We start from the raw sequence: 19845 nt of genomic DNA, 5'->3' as shown, positions 1-19845 counted from the left end.
TGCGAGTGAGCAAGGCAATGAGGAGATTACAGAGATTGGGATTGTTTGAGGCAATGAGGATATTACAGAGACTGGGATTGTGTGAGGCAGTCAGGAGATTACAGAGATTGGGAGTGAGTGAGGCAATGCGGAGATTACAGAGATTGGGATTGAGTGAGGCAATGAGGATATTACAGAGATTGGGAGTGAGAGAGGCAAGGAGGAGGTTACAGAGATTGGGAGTGAGCAAGGCTATGAGGAGATTGCAGTGATTGGAATTGATTGAGGCTATGAGGAGATTGCAGTGATTGGGATTGATTGAGGCAATGAGGAGATTACTGAGATTGGGATTGAGTGAGGCATTGAGGAGATTACAGAGATTGGGATTGTGTGAGGCAATGAGGATATTACAGAGACTGGGATTGAGTGAGGCAATGAGGATATTACAGTGATTGGGAGTGAGTGAGGCATTGAGGCGATTACAGAGCTTGGGAGTGACTGAGGCAATGAGGAGATTACAGAGATTGGGAGTGAGTGAGGCATTGAGAAGATTACAGAGATTGGGAGTGACTGAGGCAATGAGGAGATTACAGTGATTGGGAGTGAGAGTGACAATGAGGAGATTACAGAGATTAGGAGTGACTGAGGCAATGAGGAGATTACAGAGATTGGGAATGAGTGAGGCAATGAGGAGATTACAGAGATTGGGAGTGACTTAGGCAATGAGGAGATTACAGTGATTGGGAGTGAGAGTGACAATGAGGAGATTACAGAGATTGGGAGTGACTGAGGCAATGAGGGGATTACAGAGATTGGGAATGAGTGAGGCATTGAGGATATTACAGAGATTGGGATTGAGTGAGGCATTGAGGCGATTACAGAGCTTGGGAGTGACTGAGGAAATGAGGAGATTCAAGGGATTGGAGGTGAGTGAGGCATTGAGAAGATTACAGAGATTGGGAGTGACTGAGGCAATGAGGAGATTACAGTGATTGGGAGTGAAAGTGACAATGAGGAGATTACAGAGATTGGGAGTGACTGAGGCAATGAGGAGATTACAGAGATTGGGAATGCGTGAGGCAATGAGGAGATTACAGAGATTGGGATTGAGTGAGGCATTGAGGAGATTACAGAGATTGTGAATGAGTGAGGCATTGAGGAGATTACAGAGATTGGGAATGAGTGAGGCAATGAGGAGATTACAGAGATTGTGAGTGAGTGAGGCATTGAGGAGATTACAGATATTGGGATCGAGTGAGGCAATGAGGATATTACAAAGATTTGGAATCGAGTGAGGCAATAAGGATATTACAAAGATTGGGAGTGAGTGAGGCAATGAGGAGATGACAGAGATTGGGAGTGATTGAGGCAATGAAGAGATTACTGAGATTGGATTGAGTGAGGCAATGAGGATATTACAGTGATTGAGAGTGATTGAGGTATTGAGGAGATTACAGAGATTGGGAGTGAGTGAGGCAATGAGGAGATGACAGTGATTGGGAGTGAGAGAGGCAATAAGGAGATTACTGAGATTGGGAGTGATTGAGGCATTGAGGAGATTACAGAGATTGGGAGTCAGAGAGGCAATGAGGATATTACAGTGATTGAGAGTGATTGAGGTATTGAGGAGATTACAGAGATTGGGAGTGAGTGAGGCAATGAGGAGATGACAGTGATTGGGAGTGAGAGAGGCAATAAGGAGATTACTGAGATTGGGAGTGATTGAGGCATTGAGGAGATTACAGAGATTGGGAGTCAGAGAGGCAATGAGGAGATTACAGAGATTGGGAGTGAGTGAGGCATTGAGGAGATTACAGAGATTGGGAGTGACTGAGGCAATGAGGAGATTACAGAGATTGGGAATGAGTGAGGCAATGAGGAGATTACAGATATTGGGAGGAAGGGAGGCAATGAGGAGATTACAAAGATTGGGAGTGAGTGAGGCTATGAGGAGGTAACAGAGATTGGGATTGAGTGAGGCATTGAGGAGATTACAGTGATTGGGATTGATTGAGGAAATGAGGAGATTACAGAGATTGGGATTGAGTGAGGCAATGAGGATATTACAGAGATTGGGAGTGAGAGAGGCAAGGAGGAGGTTACAGAGATTGGGAGTGAGCAAGGCTATGAGGAGATTGCAGTGATTGGAATTGTTTGAGGCTATGAGGAGATTGCAGTGATTGGGATTGATTGAGGCAATGAGGAGATTACTGAGATTGGGATTGAGTGAGGCATTGAGGAGATTACAGAGATTGGGATTGTGTGAGGCAATGAGGATATTACAGAGACTGGGATTGAGTGAGGCAATGAGGATATTACAGTGATTGGGAGTGAGTAAGGCAATGAGGATATTACAGAGATTGGGAGTGAGTAAGGCAATGAGGAGATGACAGAGATTGCGAGTGAGCAAGGCAATGAGGAGATTACAGAGATTGGGATTGTTTGAGGCAATGAGGATATTACAGAGACTGGGATTGTGTGAGGCAGTCAGGAGATTACAGAGATTGGGAGTGAGTGAGGCAATGCGGAGATTACAGAGATTGGGTGTTAGTGAGGCAATGAGGGGATTACAGAGATTGGGAGTGAGTGAGGCAATGAGGAGATTATAGAGATTGAAGTGAGCAAAGCAATGAGGAGATTACAGAGATTGGGATTGAATGAGGCAATTAGGGGGTTACAGTGAGTGAGGCAATGAGGAGATTACAGTGATTGGGAGTGAGAGAGGCAATGAGGGGGTTACAGTGATTGGGAGTGAGCAAGGCAATGAGGAGATTACAGAAACTGGGATTGAGTGAAGCAATGAGGAGATTACAGTGATTGGGAGTGAGTGAGGCAATGAGGAGGTTACAGTGAGTGAGGCAATGAGGGTCTTACAGTGATTGGGAGTGAGTGTGGCAATGAGGGGGTTACAGTGAGTGAGGCAATGAGGAGATTACAGAGATTGGGATTGAGTGAGGCAATGAGGAGATTACAGAAACTGGGATTGAGTGAAGCAATGAGGAGATTACAGTGATTGGGAGTGAGTGTGGCAATGAAGGGGTTACAGTGAGTGAGGCAATGAGGAGATTACATCGATTAGGAGTGAGCAAGTCAATGAGCAGACTACAGAAATTACGAGTGAGCAAGGCAGTGAGGAGATTACTGAGATTGGGATTGAGTGAGGCAATGAGGAGACAATAGCAATTGGGATTTAGTGAGGCAATGAGGATGTTACAGAGACTGGTATTTTGTGAGGCAAAGAGGATATTACAGAGACTGGGATTGAATGAGGCAATGAAGAGATTACTGAGATTGGGATTGAGCGAGGCAATGAGGGGGTTACAGTGAGTGAGGCAATGAGGAGCTTACAGTGATTGGGAGTGAGTGTGGCAATGAGGGGGTTACAGTGAGTGAGGCAATGAGGAGATTACAGAGATTGCGAGTGAGTAAGGCAATGAGGAGATTACTGAGATAGGGATTGAGCGAGGCAATGAGGAGATTACTGAGATTGGGATCGAGCGAGGCAATGAGGAGATTACTGAGATTGGGATCGAGCGAGGCAATGAGAAATCAGAGATTGGGATTGAGTTAGTTTCTGATTGAGATATTAGGAGAAATGACCAAAACATTGTCAAAGGCGTAGATATTAAGAGTGTTTGGAAGGGGCAACATGGTGGCACAGTGGTTTAGCCCTAGGTCCCACGTTCAGTCCCGGCTCTGGGTCACTGTCCATGTGGAGTTTGCACATTTCGCCCCCATAACCAAAAGATGTGCAGGCTAGGTTGATTGGCCACGCTAAATTGCCCCTTTCATTGGAAATGAAAGGGAGGTAGAGAAATCCAGTGAGATTTTCCAGCACTTTCCTTTGATGAGTAGTGAGTTAGAAAGTTGGTGAGGTTTACCGAGGGAATTCAAAGTTAAGGGCCACAGCAGCTAAAGGCATGGTCAACAATGGTGGAATGATTAAACTCTTGGGTGTGCCAGTGACAGAATTCAAGGTAAGCATAGATCATGGAAGATTGTAGAGCTGGATGAGATTACAGAGGCTGAGAGTGAGTGAAGCAATGAGGAGATTGCAGTGACTGGGATTGACAGAGGCAATGAGACGATTACTTTGGTTAGGACTGAGTGAGCCTGTGAGGAGATTACAGAGATTGGGATCGAGTGAGACAATTAAGCAATGAATTGGGAATGAGTGAAACAATGAGGAGATTACAGTGAGTGGGAGTGAGTGAGGCAATGAGGAGATTACAGAGATTGGAATTGAGTGAAACAATGAGTTATTAGAGTGATTGGGATTGAGTGAGGCAATGAGGGGGTTACAGAGATTGGGAGTGACTGAGGCATTGAGGAGATTACAGAGATTGGGATTGAGTGAGGCATTGAGGCGATTACAGAGCTTGGGAGTGACTGAGGCAATGAGGAGATTACAGAGATTGGGAGTGAGTGAGACATTGAGAAGATTACAGAGATTGGGAGTGACTGAGGCAATGAGGAGATTACAGTGATTGGGAGTGAGAGTGACAATGAGGAGATTACGGAGATTAGGAGTGACTGAGGCAATGAGGAGATTACAGAGATTGGGAATGAGTGAGGCAATGAGGAGATTACAGAGATTGGGAGTGACTTAGGCAATGAGGAGATTACAGTGATTGGGAGTGAGAGTGACAATGAGGAGATTACAGAGATTGGGAGTGACTGAGGCAATGAGGGGATTACAGAGATTGGGAATGAGTGAGGCATTGAGGCGATTACAGAGCTTGGGAGTGACTGAGGAAATGAGGAGATTCAAGGGATTGGAGGTGAGTGAGGCATTGAGAAGATTACAGAGATTGGGAGTGACTGAGGCAATGAGGAGATTACAGTGATTGGGGGTGAGAGTGACAATGAGGAGATTACAGAGATTGGGAGTGACTGAGGCAATGAGGAGATTACAGAGATTGGGAATGCGTGAGGCAATGAGGAGATTACAGAGATTGGGAGTGACTGAGGCAATGAGGAGATTACAGAGATTGTGAGTGAGTGAGGCATTGAGAAGATTACAGAGATTGGGAGAGACTGAGGCATTGAGGAGATTACAGAGATTGGGAGTGACTGGGGCATTGAGGAGATTACAGAGATTGGGAATGACTGAGGCATTGAGGAGGTTACAGAGATTGGGAGTGAGTGAGGCATTGAGGAGATTACAGAGATTGGGAGTGAGAGAGGCAAGGAGGAGTTTACAGAGATTGGGAGTGAGAAGACTATGAGGAGTTAACAGAGATTGTGAGTGAGCAAGGCAATGAGGAGATTTCAGAGATTTGGAGTGAGTAAGGCAATGAGGAGATTACAGAGATTGGGAGTGACTAAGGCAATGAGGAGATTGCAGAGATTGGGAGTGACTAAGGCAATGAGGAGATTACAGAGATTGGGAGTGAGAGAGGCAATGAGGAGATTACAGTGGTTGCGATTGAGTGAGGCAATGAGGTTATTACAGAAACTGGGATTGAGTGAAGCAATGAGGAGATTACAGTGATTGGGAGTGAGTGAGGCAATGAGGAGGTTACAGTGAGTGAGGCAATGAGGAGCTTACAGTGATTGGGAGTGAGTGTGGCAATGAGTGGGTTACAGTGAGTGAGGCAATGAGGAGATTACATTGATTGGGAGTGAGCAAGTCAATGAGCAGATTACAGAAATTACAAGTGAGCAAGGCAATGAGGATATTACTGAGATTGGGATTGAGTGAGGCAATGAGGAGACAACAGCAATTGGGATTTAGTGAGACAATGAAGATATTACAGAGATTGGGATTGAGTGAGGCAATGAGGATATTGCAGAGATTGGGATTTATTGAGGCAATGAGGATGTTACAGAGACTGGTATTGTGTGAGGCAAAGAGGATATTACAGAGACTGGGATTGAGTGAGGCAATAAGGATATTACAGTGATTGGGAGTGAGTAAGGCAATGAGGAGATTACAGTGATTGGGAGTGAGTGTGGCAATGAGGGGGTTACAGTGAGTGAGGCATTGAGGAGGTTACAGAGATTGTGAGTGAGTGCGGCATTGAGGAGATTACAGAGATTGGGAGTGAGAGAGGCAAGGAGGAGTTTACAGAGATTGGGAGTGAGAAGGCTATGAGGAGTTAACAGAGATTGTGAGTGAGCAAGGCAATGAGGAGATTTCAGAGATTGGGAGTGACGAAGGCAATGAGGAGATTGCAGAGATTGGGAGTGACTAAGGCAATGAGGAGATTACAGAGATTGGGAGTGAGAGAGGCAATGAGGAGATTACAGTGGTTGCGATTGAGTGAGGCAATGAGGATATTACAGAAACTGGGATTGAGTGAGGCAATGAGGTTATTACAGAAACTGGGATTGAGTGAAGCAATGAGGAGATTACAGTGATTGGGAGTGAGTGAGGCAATGAGGAGGTTACAGTGAGTGAGTCAATGAGGAGCTTACAGTGATTGGGAGTGAGTGTGGCAATGAGTGGGTTACAGTGAGTGAGGCAATGAGGAGATTACATTGATTGGGAGTGAGCAAGTCAATGAGCAGATTACAGAAATTACGAGTGAGCAAGGCAATGAGGATATTACTGAGATTGGGATTGAGTGAGGCAATGAGGAGACAACAGCAATTGGGATTTAGTGAGACAATGAAGATATTACAGAGATTGGGATTGAGTGAGGCAATGAGGATATTACAGAGATTGGGATTTATTGAGGCAATGAGGATGTTACAGAGACTGGTATTGTGTGAGGCAAAGAGGATATTACAGAGACTGGGATTGAGTGAGGCAATAAGGATATTACAGTGATTGGGAGTGAGTAAGGCAATGAGGAGATTACAGTGATTGGGAGTGAGTGTGGCAATGAGGGGGTTACAGTGAGTGAGGCAATGAGGAGATTACAGTGATTGGGAGTGAGAGAGGCAATGAGGAAATTACAGTGATTGGGATTGAGTGAGGCAATGAGGATATTACAGAAACTGGGATTGAGTGAGGCAATGAGGATATTACAGAGATTGGGAGTGAGAGAGGCATTGAGTAGATTACAGAGATTGGGATTGAGTGAGGCAAGGAGGAGATTATAGCGATTGTGTGTGAGTGAGGCAATGAGGAGATTACAGAGATTGGGAGTGAGAGAGGCAATGAGGAGATTGCAGTGATTGGGAGTGTGTGAGGCAATGAGGAGATTACAGTGATTGGGAGTGATTGAGGCAATGAGGAGATTACAGTGATTGGGATTGAGTGAGGCAATGAGGAGATTACAGTGATTGGGAGTGAGAGAGACAATGAGGAGATTACAGTGATCGTGAGTGAGTGAGGCAATGGGGAGATTACAGTGATTGGGAGTGAGAGAGACAATGAGGAGATTACAGTGATCGTGAGTGAGTGAGGCAATGAGGAGATTACAGTGTTGGGATAGTGAAGTTTATAATTAGCAAGGGCATTCCAGTTGAGCTGAGGCAGATTGGTGCCGGGCAATGCTACATAGATTGTAAGTGGTGGTTGTTGTGGTCAGTCAGGGTGGTGAGGTACTCAAATAGTATGGTTAGAATATTGGCTAACTAACAGGAAGCTATGATGTGGAGATGCCGGCGTTGGACTGGGGCGTGCACAGTAAGAAGTCTTACAACACCAGGTTAAAGTTTCAAACAGGTTTGTTTCAAACACTAGCTTCCGGAGCACTGCTCCTTCCTCAGGTGAATGAAGTGTTATGTTCCAGAAACATATATATAGACAAATTCAAAGATGCAAGACAATGCTTAGAATGCGAGCATTTGCAGGTAATTAAGTCTTTACAGATCCAGAGATAGGGGTAATCCCAGGTTAAAGAGGTGTGAATTGTCTCAAGCCAGGACAGTAAGTAGGATTTTGCAAGCCCAGGCCAGATGTTGGGGGATGAATGTAATGTGACATGAATCAAAGGTCCCGGTTGAGGCCGTACTCATGTCTGTGGAACTTGGCTATAAGTTTCTGCTCGGCGATTATGGGTTTTCGCACGTCCTGAAGGCCGTCTTGGAGAATGCTTACCCGGAGATCAGAGGCTGAATGCCCTTGACTGCTGAAGTGTTCCCCGAATGGAAGGGAACTTTCCTGCCTGGTGATTGTCGCGCGATGTCCGTTCATTCGTTGTCGCAGTGTCTGCATGGTCTCGCCAATGTATCACGCTTCGTGACATCCTTTCCTGCAGCGTATGTGGTAGATAACGTTGGCCGAGTCGCACGAGTATGTACCGCGTACCTGGTGGGTGGTGTTCTCACATGTAATGGTGGTATCCATGTCGATGATCTGGCACGTATTGCAGAGATTGCCATAGCAGGGTTGTGTGGTGTCGTGGGCGCTGTTCTGAAGGCGGGGTAGTTTGCTGTCAACAATGGTTTGTTTGAGGTTGCGCGGTTGTTTGAAGGCAAGTAGTGGGGGTGTGGGGATGACCTTGGCAAGATGCTCATCTTCATCGATAACGTGTTGAAGGCTGCGAAGAAGATGTCGTAGTTTCTCCGCTCCGGGAAAGTACTGGACGACGAAGGGTACTCTGTCGGTTGTGTCCCGTGTTTGTCTTCTGAGGAGGTCGGTGTGGTTTTTTGCTATGGCGCGTTGGAACTGTCGATCGAAGAGTCGAGCACCCTATCCCATTCGTAAGAGGACATCTTTCAGCGTCTGTAGATGTCTGTTACGCTCCTCATCGTCTGAGCAGATCCTGTGTATACGGAGGGCTTGTCCACAGGGGATGGCTTCTTTAATGTGTTTAGGGTGGAAGCTGGAGAAGTGGAGTATCGTGAGGTTATCCGTGGGCTTGCGGTAAAGCAAAGTGCTAAGGTGACCGTCCTTGATGGAGATGAGTGTGTCCAAGAATGCAACTGATTTTGGAGAGTAGTCCATGGTGAGTCTGATGGTGGGATGGAACTTATTGATGTCATCGTGTAGTCATTTCAGTGATTGAGGCAATGAGGATATTACAGAGACTGGGATTTAGTGAGGCAATGAGGATATTGCAGTGATTGGGAGTGAATAAGGCAATGAGGAGATTACAGAGATTGGGATTGAGTGAGGCAATGAGGATATTGCAGTGATTGGGAGTGAGTAAGGCAATGAGGAGATAACAGAGATTGGGATTGAGTGAGGCAGTGAGGATATTGCAGTGATTGGGAGTGAGTGAGGCAATGCAGATATTACAGTGATTGGGAGTGAGTGAGGCAATGCAGATATTACAGTAATTGGGAGTGAGTGAGGCAATGCAGATATTACAGTGATTGGGAGTGAGTGAGGCAATGAGGATATTGCAGTGATTGGGAGTGAGTAAGGCAACGAGGATATTACAGTGATTGGGAGTGAGTGAGGCAATGCAGATATTACAGTGATTGGGAGTGAGTCAGGCAATGAGGAGATTACAGTGATTGGGAGTGAGTGAGGCAATGAGGATATTACAGAGACTGGGATTGAGTGAGGCAATGCAGATATTACAGTGATTGGGAGTGAGTGAGGCAATGCAGATATTACAGTGATTGGGAGTGAGTGAGGCAATGAGGATATTACAGTCATTGGGATTGAGTGAGGCAATGCAGATATTACAGTGATTGGGAGTGAGTGAGGCAATGAGGATATTACAGTGATTGGGAGTGAGTGAGGCAATTCAGATATTACAGTGATTGGGAGTGAGTGAGGCAATGAGGAGATTACAGTGATTGGGAGTGAGTGAGGCAATGCAGATATTACAGTGATTGGGAGTGAGTGAGGCAATGCAGATATTACAGTGATTGGGAGTGAGTGAGGCAATGAGGATATTACAGAGACTGGGATTGAGTGAGGCAGTGAGGATATTGCAGTGATTGGGAGTGAGTGAGGCAATGCAGATATTACAGTGATTAGGAGTGAGTGAGGCAGTGAGGATATTGCAGTGATTGGGAGTGAGTGAGGCAGTGAGGATATTGCAGTGATTGGGAGTGAGTGAGGCAATGCAGATATTACAGTGATTGGGAGTGAGTGAGGCAGTGAGGATATTGCAGTGATTGGGAGTGAGTGAGGCAATGAGGATATTACAGTGATTAGGAGTGAGTGAGGCAATGCAGATATTACAGTGATTGGGAGTGAGTGAGGCAATGAGGATATTACAGTGATTGGGAGTGAGTGAGGCAATGCAGATATTACAGTGATTGGGAGTGAGTGAGGCAATGCAGATATTACAGTGATTGGGAGTGAGTGAGGCAATGAGGATATTACAGAGACTGGGATTGAGTGAGGCAATGCAGATATTACAGTGATTGGGAGTGAGTGAGGCAATGCAGATATTACAGTGATTGGGAGTGAGTGAGGCAATGCAGATATTACAGTGATTGGGAGTGAGTGAGGCAATGAGGATATTACAGAGACTGGGATTGAGTGAGGCAGTGAGGATATTGCAGTGATTGGGAGTGAGTGAGGCAATGCAGATATTACAGTGATTAGGAGTGAGTGAGGCAGTGAGGATATTGCAGTGATTGGGAGTGAGTGAGGCAATGCAGATATTACAGTGATTGGGAGTGAGTGAGGCAGTGAGGATATTGCAGTGATTGGGAGTGAGTGAGGCAATGAGGATATTACAGTGATTAGGAGTGAGTGAGGCAATGCAGATATTACAGTAATTGGGAGTGAGTGAGGCAATGCAGATATTCCAGTGATTAGGAGTGACGGAGACAATGAGGATATTGCAGTGATTGGGATCAGGAAGCTGTCAGCGTAAATGGGTAATTTTCAGGCTGGCAAACGGAAACTAGCGGAATGCAACAGCAATCAATACTAAGACTCAACTATTTAGGATCCATATTAATGAGTTGATTAGGGGATTGATTGTATTGTGGCCAAATTCGTTGACAATACAAAAATTGTATTTTTGGACGATAAACCAGTTGTGAGAAGGATACTGAGAGCCTGCAAAAGGATATAGATAGGTCAAGTGAATGGGCGAATGTGTGACAGAGTGAGTGTTATGTGTGAAAATGTGAGGTTGCCCACTTTGGCAGGGAAAATAGAAAAGCAGAATATTATTTAAATGGAGGGAGATTGCAGAATGCTACAGTACACAGGTATCTGGGTATCCCCATACATGAAATATAAATGTTAGCACACAGTTACATGAATAATTAGGAAGACAACTGGAAAGCTGGCCTTCATTGCAAGGGGGTTGGAATAGAGAAGTAGGGAAGCTACAACTATATGGATGCTATTTTTTAAATATAAATTTAGAGTACCCAATTATTTTTTTCCCAATTAAGGGGTAATTTAGCATGACTAATCCACCTAACTTGCACATTTTTGAGTTGTGGGGTGAAACCCACGCAGATATGGGGAGAATGTGCAAACTCCACACGGACCGTGACCCAGGGCCGGGATTCGAACCCGTACTCAGGCCGTAAACTATAAGAATGCTATGATAATGGAGAAAAGAAAACATGGAATATATGCATGCAAATATTGGACTTTAAGACTTGAGTTTTATATTTTAAAATAGACACAAACTCCAAAGACGTCTGCCAATGTAGTTAGCCACTGAAAATAATGGCTGCAGAGTATTCCTCTAAGAATCCCTCTCAGTAACTTCATTTGAAACCTACTTGTGACAATAAGAGATATCTTCTTCTTCTTCTTCTTCTATCTCCAGACTAGGTACTTCCAAAAGCAATCTCCAGTAAAGACTAAGCAACATAAACCAACAGGGGCTGGTTTAGCACGGGGCTAAATCGCTGGCTTTGAAAGCAGACCAAGGCAGGCCAGCAGCACGGTTCAATTCCCCTACCAGCCTCCCTGAACAGGCGCTGGAATGTGGTGACTAGGGGCTTTTCACAGTAACTTCATTTGAAGACTACTTGTGACAATAAGCGATTTTCATTTCCTAACAACTATATCATCTCAAAGACCCTGGGTGTCATTGCTTAGATGGACTAGTGTATTCCAGGTTTCCAGTTGAAATATGCAACAAGCTGGCTGAGAGAGATGCCCAGGGCCTACCTGACTGCTCTGCCGGTCCGTGTGTGAGTATGTGCTATGAGAAAAAGTAGCTGGAAGTTTTCCACACTGAATATACCGTAAGCAGTGCCCCTGCAAAAGGAAATAATCATCTTTTGTTAAGTAATGCGTTAAGAGACATTGCAATTAGTTGTCTCATTTATGTTAAGTATCCAATGATTGACACTGATATGTAAAGGGGCTTCAGGTGGCCCTTGGGTCAGGTGATGTGTTGTTAGAGTTTTGTGCAGAGGCTGTGGAAGTGAATTAAATGGCGTTTGGTGAAAAGGAACAGGACTTTTGACTCTTCATACAATGGTAACTAAAACGTACAACAAAGGTAGCAGAGGATGGTTGCTGTGCAAATGTGAAGGTTTGAAAGATACAACTTTTCCTGATCAAACCAAGGAGTGAGTGAGAAGGGGGGAAAAAAGGGATATATGGCTGAACCCAGGATAAAGATGGCTGGATATGACTATCCTCCCTTATTTTCTGAAAGGGAATTGTATGACCAATGGAGAAGTGCAGTAGTTATGTGGACTAAGGTGACTGCCTTGGGAAAGAGAAAACAAGGTATGACATTGGCTCTTTCTCTACCATATGGCAGTAAAATCCAAAACAAAGTCTTTTCTGAGCTGGAATTGGAAGAGTTAGACTCAGAAGAAGGTCTGGAGACTCTATTACAATATATAGATAAGATTTATAAGAAAGATGACTTGTTAAGTGCGTATGAAGCATGGTCGGATTTTGATAAGTTCCGGAAAATAGAGGAATTCTCCATGGAAGACTATATAATGGAATTTGTCAGACTATATAAAAGGCTGCAGAAACACAACCTGGAATTTCCACAGTCTGTGTTGGCCTTTAAATTACTTGACTGTGCTAGAGTGAGCAACATGGATAGGCTCCTGGTTTTGACAGGAGTTCAGTTTAGGGATGAGGATACCTTATTCGATCAGATGACAAAAGCTTTAAAGAGGTTTTTGGGGAAACATTCGATTCCGATGGCTCTGATGACTCAAATAGGTCAGCCTGCTATAAAGCAGAATATGGAAGATACACTACTAACAGGATGGCAAAATTGTACAGCTACGAACAGGGCCCAAGACTATAGAAGGAGATCAAGACAAGGAAATTATGAAGACAGAAACTCAGTTAGAACTTACAATAGGAAGATGAACGCCAGAAATGCACGGGGCATGATAAATAGATGTTTTTGATGTGACTCTCAATATCATTATGTCTTCAACTGTCCAAAACGTTAAGATAGAGTGTTTGAAGCGACACATGACACGGAAGAGTCAGAAGAGGAAAAAGATAGTTTTCAGTGAGAAGACATTGTTCTATTAACAAGCAGTTTTACGCCGGTAATGAGGGTATTGGTTGCAGAATCCTTCAATTGTGCTGTATTGGACAATGGCTGCACAGCTACTGTGTGTGGAATTGACTGGTTAAAATGTTACCTGGACTCCTTGAATGCTGAAAGTCGTAACAAGGTTAAGGAATTTGAAAGTTCCACAAGTTTCAGGTTTGGGGATGATAATACCCTGAAGTCGCTGAAAAGAGTGGTGATCCCTTGCAATATTGTGGGAGTGAATCATTTCATTAGCACGGATGTTGTATCAAGTGAGATACCTTTGCTTCTGAGCAGACCGTCGATGAAGAAAGCACACATGAAACTGGATATGGAACAGGATAAGGCAACAGTTTTTGTAAAGACAGTGAACTTACAATTTACACAGTCGGGACACTATTGTATTCCATTACTGACAAATAATATTTCAAGTAGAGTGGTTAAGGATGTGTTAATGGCAGTTGAAAATGGGACTTTCGCTGATAAAAAGCTTGTTGTATTAAAGAGCTGGAAAAAATAAATAAATATCTCTATCAAACCACAGAACACCCGAATCGAAGAATCAACGACTGGCCTGCAAAAGTCAACTATATTGGAATCAATTCTTTAATGCCGCAACGCTTCATCATCTATTCCTCGAAAGTCAAGACTGTTCCAAATAACCTTTTATTTATATGTGGTGGACGCCATTCTCGAGGTGGACTACCAGTACTCGATCGCCCGAACACCGGAGTTATTGACAGACAGAAAAAAATTGCAAACGGAACACGAGTTCCTGTTGATTGGTAAGGCAGTGTGCCAGCTCTGGCCTTCAAGAGGGGCGTATTATGAGTATGGGGAGAAGGACAGTCATCTGTTGGCCACCAGCTGAGATGGCTGGCTGTCACCCAGGTGGTAGTGCAGGTTAGGGACTCGGGTGGCAGGTTGGTTTCTGTCCCAGAAAAGGGTAATGATGTATTTGAGGCCTACTACCATGGGTTGTATGAATCAGAGTCCCCAGAAGAGGGTTCACCAGTGAAACAATGTTTGCTTGGATTGATCTTCTGGGAGTTAGAGCAGGAGAGAAGGCAGAAGATGGTGATGCCGGTACGGCTGGAGGAGATTATGAACTGTATTAGGTCAATGCAAACGGGTAAAGCCATCGGGTCCAGATGGGTTTCCCATTGAATTTTACAAATAGTTTGCTGGTCAATTGGTACGACTGCTTCTGGATACAGTTAATGATTCCAAGTCCCATGAGGTGCGGCCAGCCACGCTGGTGATCTCCTTGTTGCTGAAGAAGGATAAGGATCCCGTGGATTGTGAGTCATATCGGCCTATTTTGTTGCTAAATGTAGATGCTGAGTTGTTGGCTAAGGTTTTGGCAATGCAATTGGACCCCTGACTACCTGGGATGATCTTCAGGAGCAGACTGGATATGTTAAGCAATTGTCCGCCAATATTAGGAGGTTGTTAACTATTGTGTTGTCGCCCTCCTCAAGGACTGAACCAGAGGTGATTATTTTGATGGATGCAGAGAATGCATTTGATAGGGTTGAGTGGGGGTATCTCTTTGAGATCCTTGGGCAGCTTGGCTTCGGGCTAAAATTTATTTCATGGTTTAGGCTTTTGTACAGGCCCCCACTGCGAGTGTACATACAAATGTCCTGAACTCGGGTTATTTCCAACTGAGCACGGGTACAAGCTTACTGTATCTGCTTTGTTTGACTTAGCAATTGAGCTGCTGGCCTTTGCTTTGACACACACACAGAGTCACACACACATACAGACACGCAAACATACAGACACACACACACAGATACACACACATAGACACGCAAACACAGACACGCACACACAGACACACACATAGACATCCACACACACAGACACACACACACACTCAGAGACACACGTCGGGGGGAGGGAGTCCTCATAGGCAGACGATCAGTTACTATACATCATGGACCCACTTTCCAATGTGGGGAAGACAGTGAAGTTGCTCAGGAAGTTTGGCTTCTTTTCGGGGTTCAAGCTAAATCTGGGCAAGAGTGAATATTTTCTGGTGCACCCCCCCGAGGGAGGGGAGCTGATCTGGGGAGTCTGTCGCTCTGTCTGGCCAGAATCAGCTTTCGGTATCTGGCCAGTGATCTGTTGACCACCAGCTGAGACGGCTGGCTGCCTCCCAGGAGATAGTGCAGGTTAGGGACTCGGGTGACGGGTTGGTTTCTGCCCCATGACTGGGCCATGCTCCATGAATTGAACTTTTCTAGTCTAGTGGATGGGATGACAGCTGATTTGAAAAGGTTGGATTCCATTCCTCTGACCTTAGCGGGAAGGGTACAGATGGTGAAGATGAATATTCTCCTGAGGTTTTTGGTTTTATTCCCGTGTCTCCCAGTCTTTCTCCCCAAGACCTTCTTTTGTAGGGTTAATAAAATGATATCTACTTTTGTTTGTGCTGTTAAGACTCCTTGGGTTCATAGGATATTTTTACAAAGGGATAGGCATTCGGGGAGGTTGGCATTACCTGACCTGTTGTGCTACTGCTGGGCAGAAAATGGTGATAAGGGGCACGGGTGGTTCAAGGATCTGGACTCTATATGTGGGCGGTTGGAGGAGGTGCATAAATGGGGGGGGGGGGGGGGGGTGTTGAGGGCCCTGATTAAAGCACCACTCCCGTTTTCCTTTGCTAGATTCTCGTCAAGTATGGTGGTGATAGCCCCTTTGAGGATTTGGAATCAGTTTGGGCAACACTTTAAACTGGGTTCCATGTCACTGCTGGCTCCGATTTGCAGCAACAATAGGTTTGTGCCACCCAGTTTAAATTTATCATCCAGGTCATGGGTGAGTGAGGGGTTGGAGACGTTGAGGGACTTGTTTCTGGAAGGCAGGTTCACAGGCCTAGATGAGTTGTTCGAGAAGTTCGAACTCCCAAGAGGGAATGCATTCAGGTTCTTTCAGATGCGCACACTTTTACGCAAGGAGCTCCCACCATGTCCCATGGTACTGTTGACTTTGCTTATGGACAGAGTCCTGTCCTTGGGCGGGTTAGGGGAGGGTAAAATTCTGAATGCTTATGGGCAGATATTGGCGACACAGCAGGCATCATTGGAGGAAGTAAAGAGGAATTGGGAGGGTGAGCTGGGTTTGGTCTTTGAAGGAGGTGTGTGGAATGAGATTCTTCACAGAGTCAACTTCACCTCATGTATGAGGCTAAGCCTGATTCGGTCGATGGTGGTGCACCTGACAAGGGCGCGTATGGACGAGTTCTTCTCAGGGGTGGAGGATAGGTGTGAGCTCTAAGGCAATGGCGAATCATATGCACATGTTTTGGTTTTGCCGAAGCCTGTTAGCTTCTGGGCCTCCTTTTTTGATACAATGTCAGGGATTTGGGGGATTCAACTGAAGTTGTGCCCGTTGGTGGCCATTTTTGGTGTTTCAGACTCTCTGGTGCTGCAGATGGGGACGAGGGCAGTTATTCTAGCCTTAACCTCGCTAATTGCCCGAGGATACGTTCTGCTTGGGTGGAGATTCCCGGTGCCATTTGGGACCTCAAAGAGGTTGGGGTCCTGGTGGAAATCGTGCACCTTGAGAAGATCAAATATACCATGAAGGAGTCAGTGGAAGGGTTCAACTCAAGGTGGCAGCCTTTCATTTGCATTTTCAGGGAGCTGGTTACCATCAGCTGTAAGGGGGGGGGGGGGTTGATTTCTGTATTTTGATTAAGTTTTTTGTTTTGTTCTGGGGATGAGGGGGAGGGGAGAGGGACTGGGGGGGGGGGAGATTAGATGGGTGTTGTATTATTGTTGTTTGTGTTGGAATGAAAATCTTGTTTGAATAAAAATACATGTTTTTAATTTGTGCCAATGCAAACCAGGATGTAAAGCCCATGTGTGTTACTTGCAGGGAAGTACCAGCAAATAAGAGCTGGATTCTAACTTTGTCTTACTTGGGATACTTGCCTTAATTAGCTGAGGCACAGATTATAAATGCAGGGAGATTATGATAGAGCTGTATAAAACACTCAGTAGGCTACAGCTAGAGTACTGTGTGGAGTTCTGGTCACCACATTACAGGAAGGATGTGATTGCACTGGAAAGGATGCAGAGCAGATTCACCAGGATGTTGCCTGGGCTGGAGTGATTCAGCTATATAGAGAGGCTGGTTAGGATGGGGTTACTTTCCTTAGAGCAGGGAAGGCTGAGGGAGGACCTGACTGAGGTGTACAAAATTATGAGGGATATAGATAGCTAGATTGGAAGAAAAATATACCTAACACCCTTTGAATTGTGTGACTTGCTGGGCTGTTTCAGAGAGCATAAAGAGCCAACCACATTGCTGTGAGCCCAGAGTCACACCTTGGCCAGATCAGGTAAGGATGGCAGATAGCCTTCCCTAAAGAAAAAGTGAATCAGATGGGGTTTTACAACAACCAATGACAGTTTCATGGTATACACGCATTTAAAGGGAAGCTAGAAAAGCATTTGAGTGAGTAGCGAATAGATAATTAAGGTGAAAGATATAGATGAGGAACAATTAAAGGATGCTTGAGTGGGGCATAAATGTTGGCACACATGGTTGGGTCCAATGGCCCTGTTTCTGTGTCCTATAATATGGTATGCATGTGATCCTATGCAACATGTGGAAAGACGTTTACACAAGACTTGTATATAAAGTGCTTTCATTAGAAATATATTTATTCGCAATGCACTCGATTCATTTTAATTCTAACCTTAAATCTATTAATCGACTCGTTTTTGTTTGATTTAAATCCGTGATTCCCATATTCACTCTACGATGTTCACTTCAGTCAGGGAACGCAACATGCAAACTCAAATGTCTTCCTCAAAGAGAGTGTGTCCCTGAGCAGTGCTTTCCTCTCACGAGCGTGTTAATACTAAGGGGCAGAATCATTTGAGCAAGGTTTAAAGTTTTACTCTACAGTAAGTCCGTTGTTTACTAGCACGTGGTTCCAGTGAAGGACTTGTTCTGGGAGGAAACTATTCTGTGCACTCTTATTCGTTTGCTATTCATCGGGTGATCTGTGTGAGCCGGTGCAGACCAAAGCTGCCCGGTGTTTCTGAACTTACCCCGGCCGGCCAAGTGTCAATGTTCTCCTCAGAGCCCATCCTTTCCAATTCTCCTTGTGGGCTCCCCGCCCGGCTGCCCTCCTGCCCGGGGGGTTCTCGGTAAAATTCCTCCTTCTTCAAAACTCCCTCCCTTCCGACCTGGGTGACTCTCACTCCCTCAATGTCCAGATCGGTCCCACTGTCCGATACCAATTCGGTTGTCTCTTCGCTTGGAAGACCATTTCGAGAGGTCAGCTTTGCTCTGGTGGTCGGCGGGGACAAACCCTGGGGGGAGATGGGGCAAATTCCATCGCCTCCTTCTGCAAGGGGGCTGCCCATTCCCAGAGCGGGGCCGCTTGGCGTCGGTGAGAAGCGGCCGGTGGGACACGTCCTCCCCCCAGTGTCTGGATACGGCTGCCCCCCGGGGCGAGGAGCAGTCTCCAAGACGCCCGCGGCCCCAGCTTCAGTGGAGCGCTCCTGAGGAGCCCGGGGCTGCTCGGGCTGGCGGGTCAGTTTCACCTGGTCAGTTTCGGGCCACACTGAGGGCCAGGGGCGGTGCAGCTTGTGCTGCCACAGCGCGTTGTCCTGCTCCCTCAGCACATCCGAGCATACCAGCAAGTCCCAGTAATAGTCGTCCTCAGCCGTGTCTCCAGCACCACCGGCGGGCCAGCACCGCCGGACGCCGCCCTGGGCGAGATCCTCGCCGCCAGCCGCCCGGGAAAATGTCATCCAACTTGTGGGGTCCCCCCTCGGAGAGGCAGCCCGGCTCCCCTCTCCCAGCGGGGGGAAACTCTGGGCAGCAGCTCCGCTCTCTCGCACATCCTCCAGCCCTCCGTGGCTCTTCACCATATTTGGGAGGCGGGGGACGGCCGGCGGGATTCCCTCCGAACTTTCTGCCGCCTGCCCGCCGGCTTCTGTCCCCTCGCTCAATGGCTGGCCTCGATTTCCAGCCGAGTGGATTTTAGCGGTAGCGTTTGAAAGTCGATCCGTTGAGCTTTTGCAGGAACGCCCCCGGCGAATTGCACCATCCACTTCGGCCGACTTCTCGGCGTCCTTTCTCTCTTGCAACTTCTGCATCATTCTTTGCCTTACCTGAGCTTCCGTGACCAAGCCAACTTGCAAGAAGGAGGAGCAGATGGCGATCCCCTTTGAGTTCCTGGCAGACACTTGATAGACCGCAGCATCCTCTTCAGTGCATCTAAAAGTCAATGAGAGACTTACTGAGGGTAATAATTGGGAAAGCTGCATGTGGCCCGTGAGGTGGGGCTAACCATTCCAAGTTCACGGTCGAATTTATGTTTGATATGCAATAGGTAAGTTTCCAACCCTTCAAATCAATGTACAATTCTCAATTATGATCAGTGTTGTGCCATCCTCGGATAATACAACAGTTCTTATGCCAAACTAATTTAATCGACAATGTATCCAGAGACATTTTCAAATGGCTGACAAAGACAACGTGCATGTCCAAAGTGTCCCTGGTGACTCTTGGAAGTAAGATCTGGCTGAATGGGTTTGAC

General features: G+C 46.0%; 1 protein-coding gene across 2 annotated transcripts in view; it reads right to left on the bottom strand.

The window, feature by feature from the left end:
* Nucleotides 1–19444, bottom strand: part of alpk2 (alpha-kinase 2) — a 115009-nt gene extending 95565 nt beyond the window's left edge. The window contains exon 1 of one of the 2 annotated variants that reach the window (XR_011940289.1): nt 18347–19444. Coding sequence is in view for 1 of the 2 variants with exons in the window: in XM_072497346.1 (XP_072353447.1) it covers nt 18347–19405 (1059 nt within the window). In the remaining variant the exon portion in view is untranslated. The remainder of the gene's footprint in view (nt 1–18346) is intronic. The other variant, XM_072497346.1, reaches the window with a different exon arrangement.
* Between the last annotated feature and the right edge of the window lie 401 nt (nt 19445–19845).

The sequence above is a fragment of the Scyliorhinus torazame genome, chromosome 3, assembly GCF_047496885.1.
Source record: "Scyliorhinus torazame isolate Kashiwa2021f chromosome 3, sScyTor2.1, whole genome shotgun sequence".
Classification (NCBI taxonomy): domain Eukaryota; kingdom Metazoa; phylum Chordata; class Chondrichthyes; order Carcharhiniformes; family Scyliorhinidae; genus Scyliorhinus; species Scyliorhinus torazame.
Note: the sequence above shows the minus strand (reverse complement) of the source record. Positions and strands in the feature narration are given on the sequence as shown.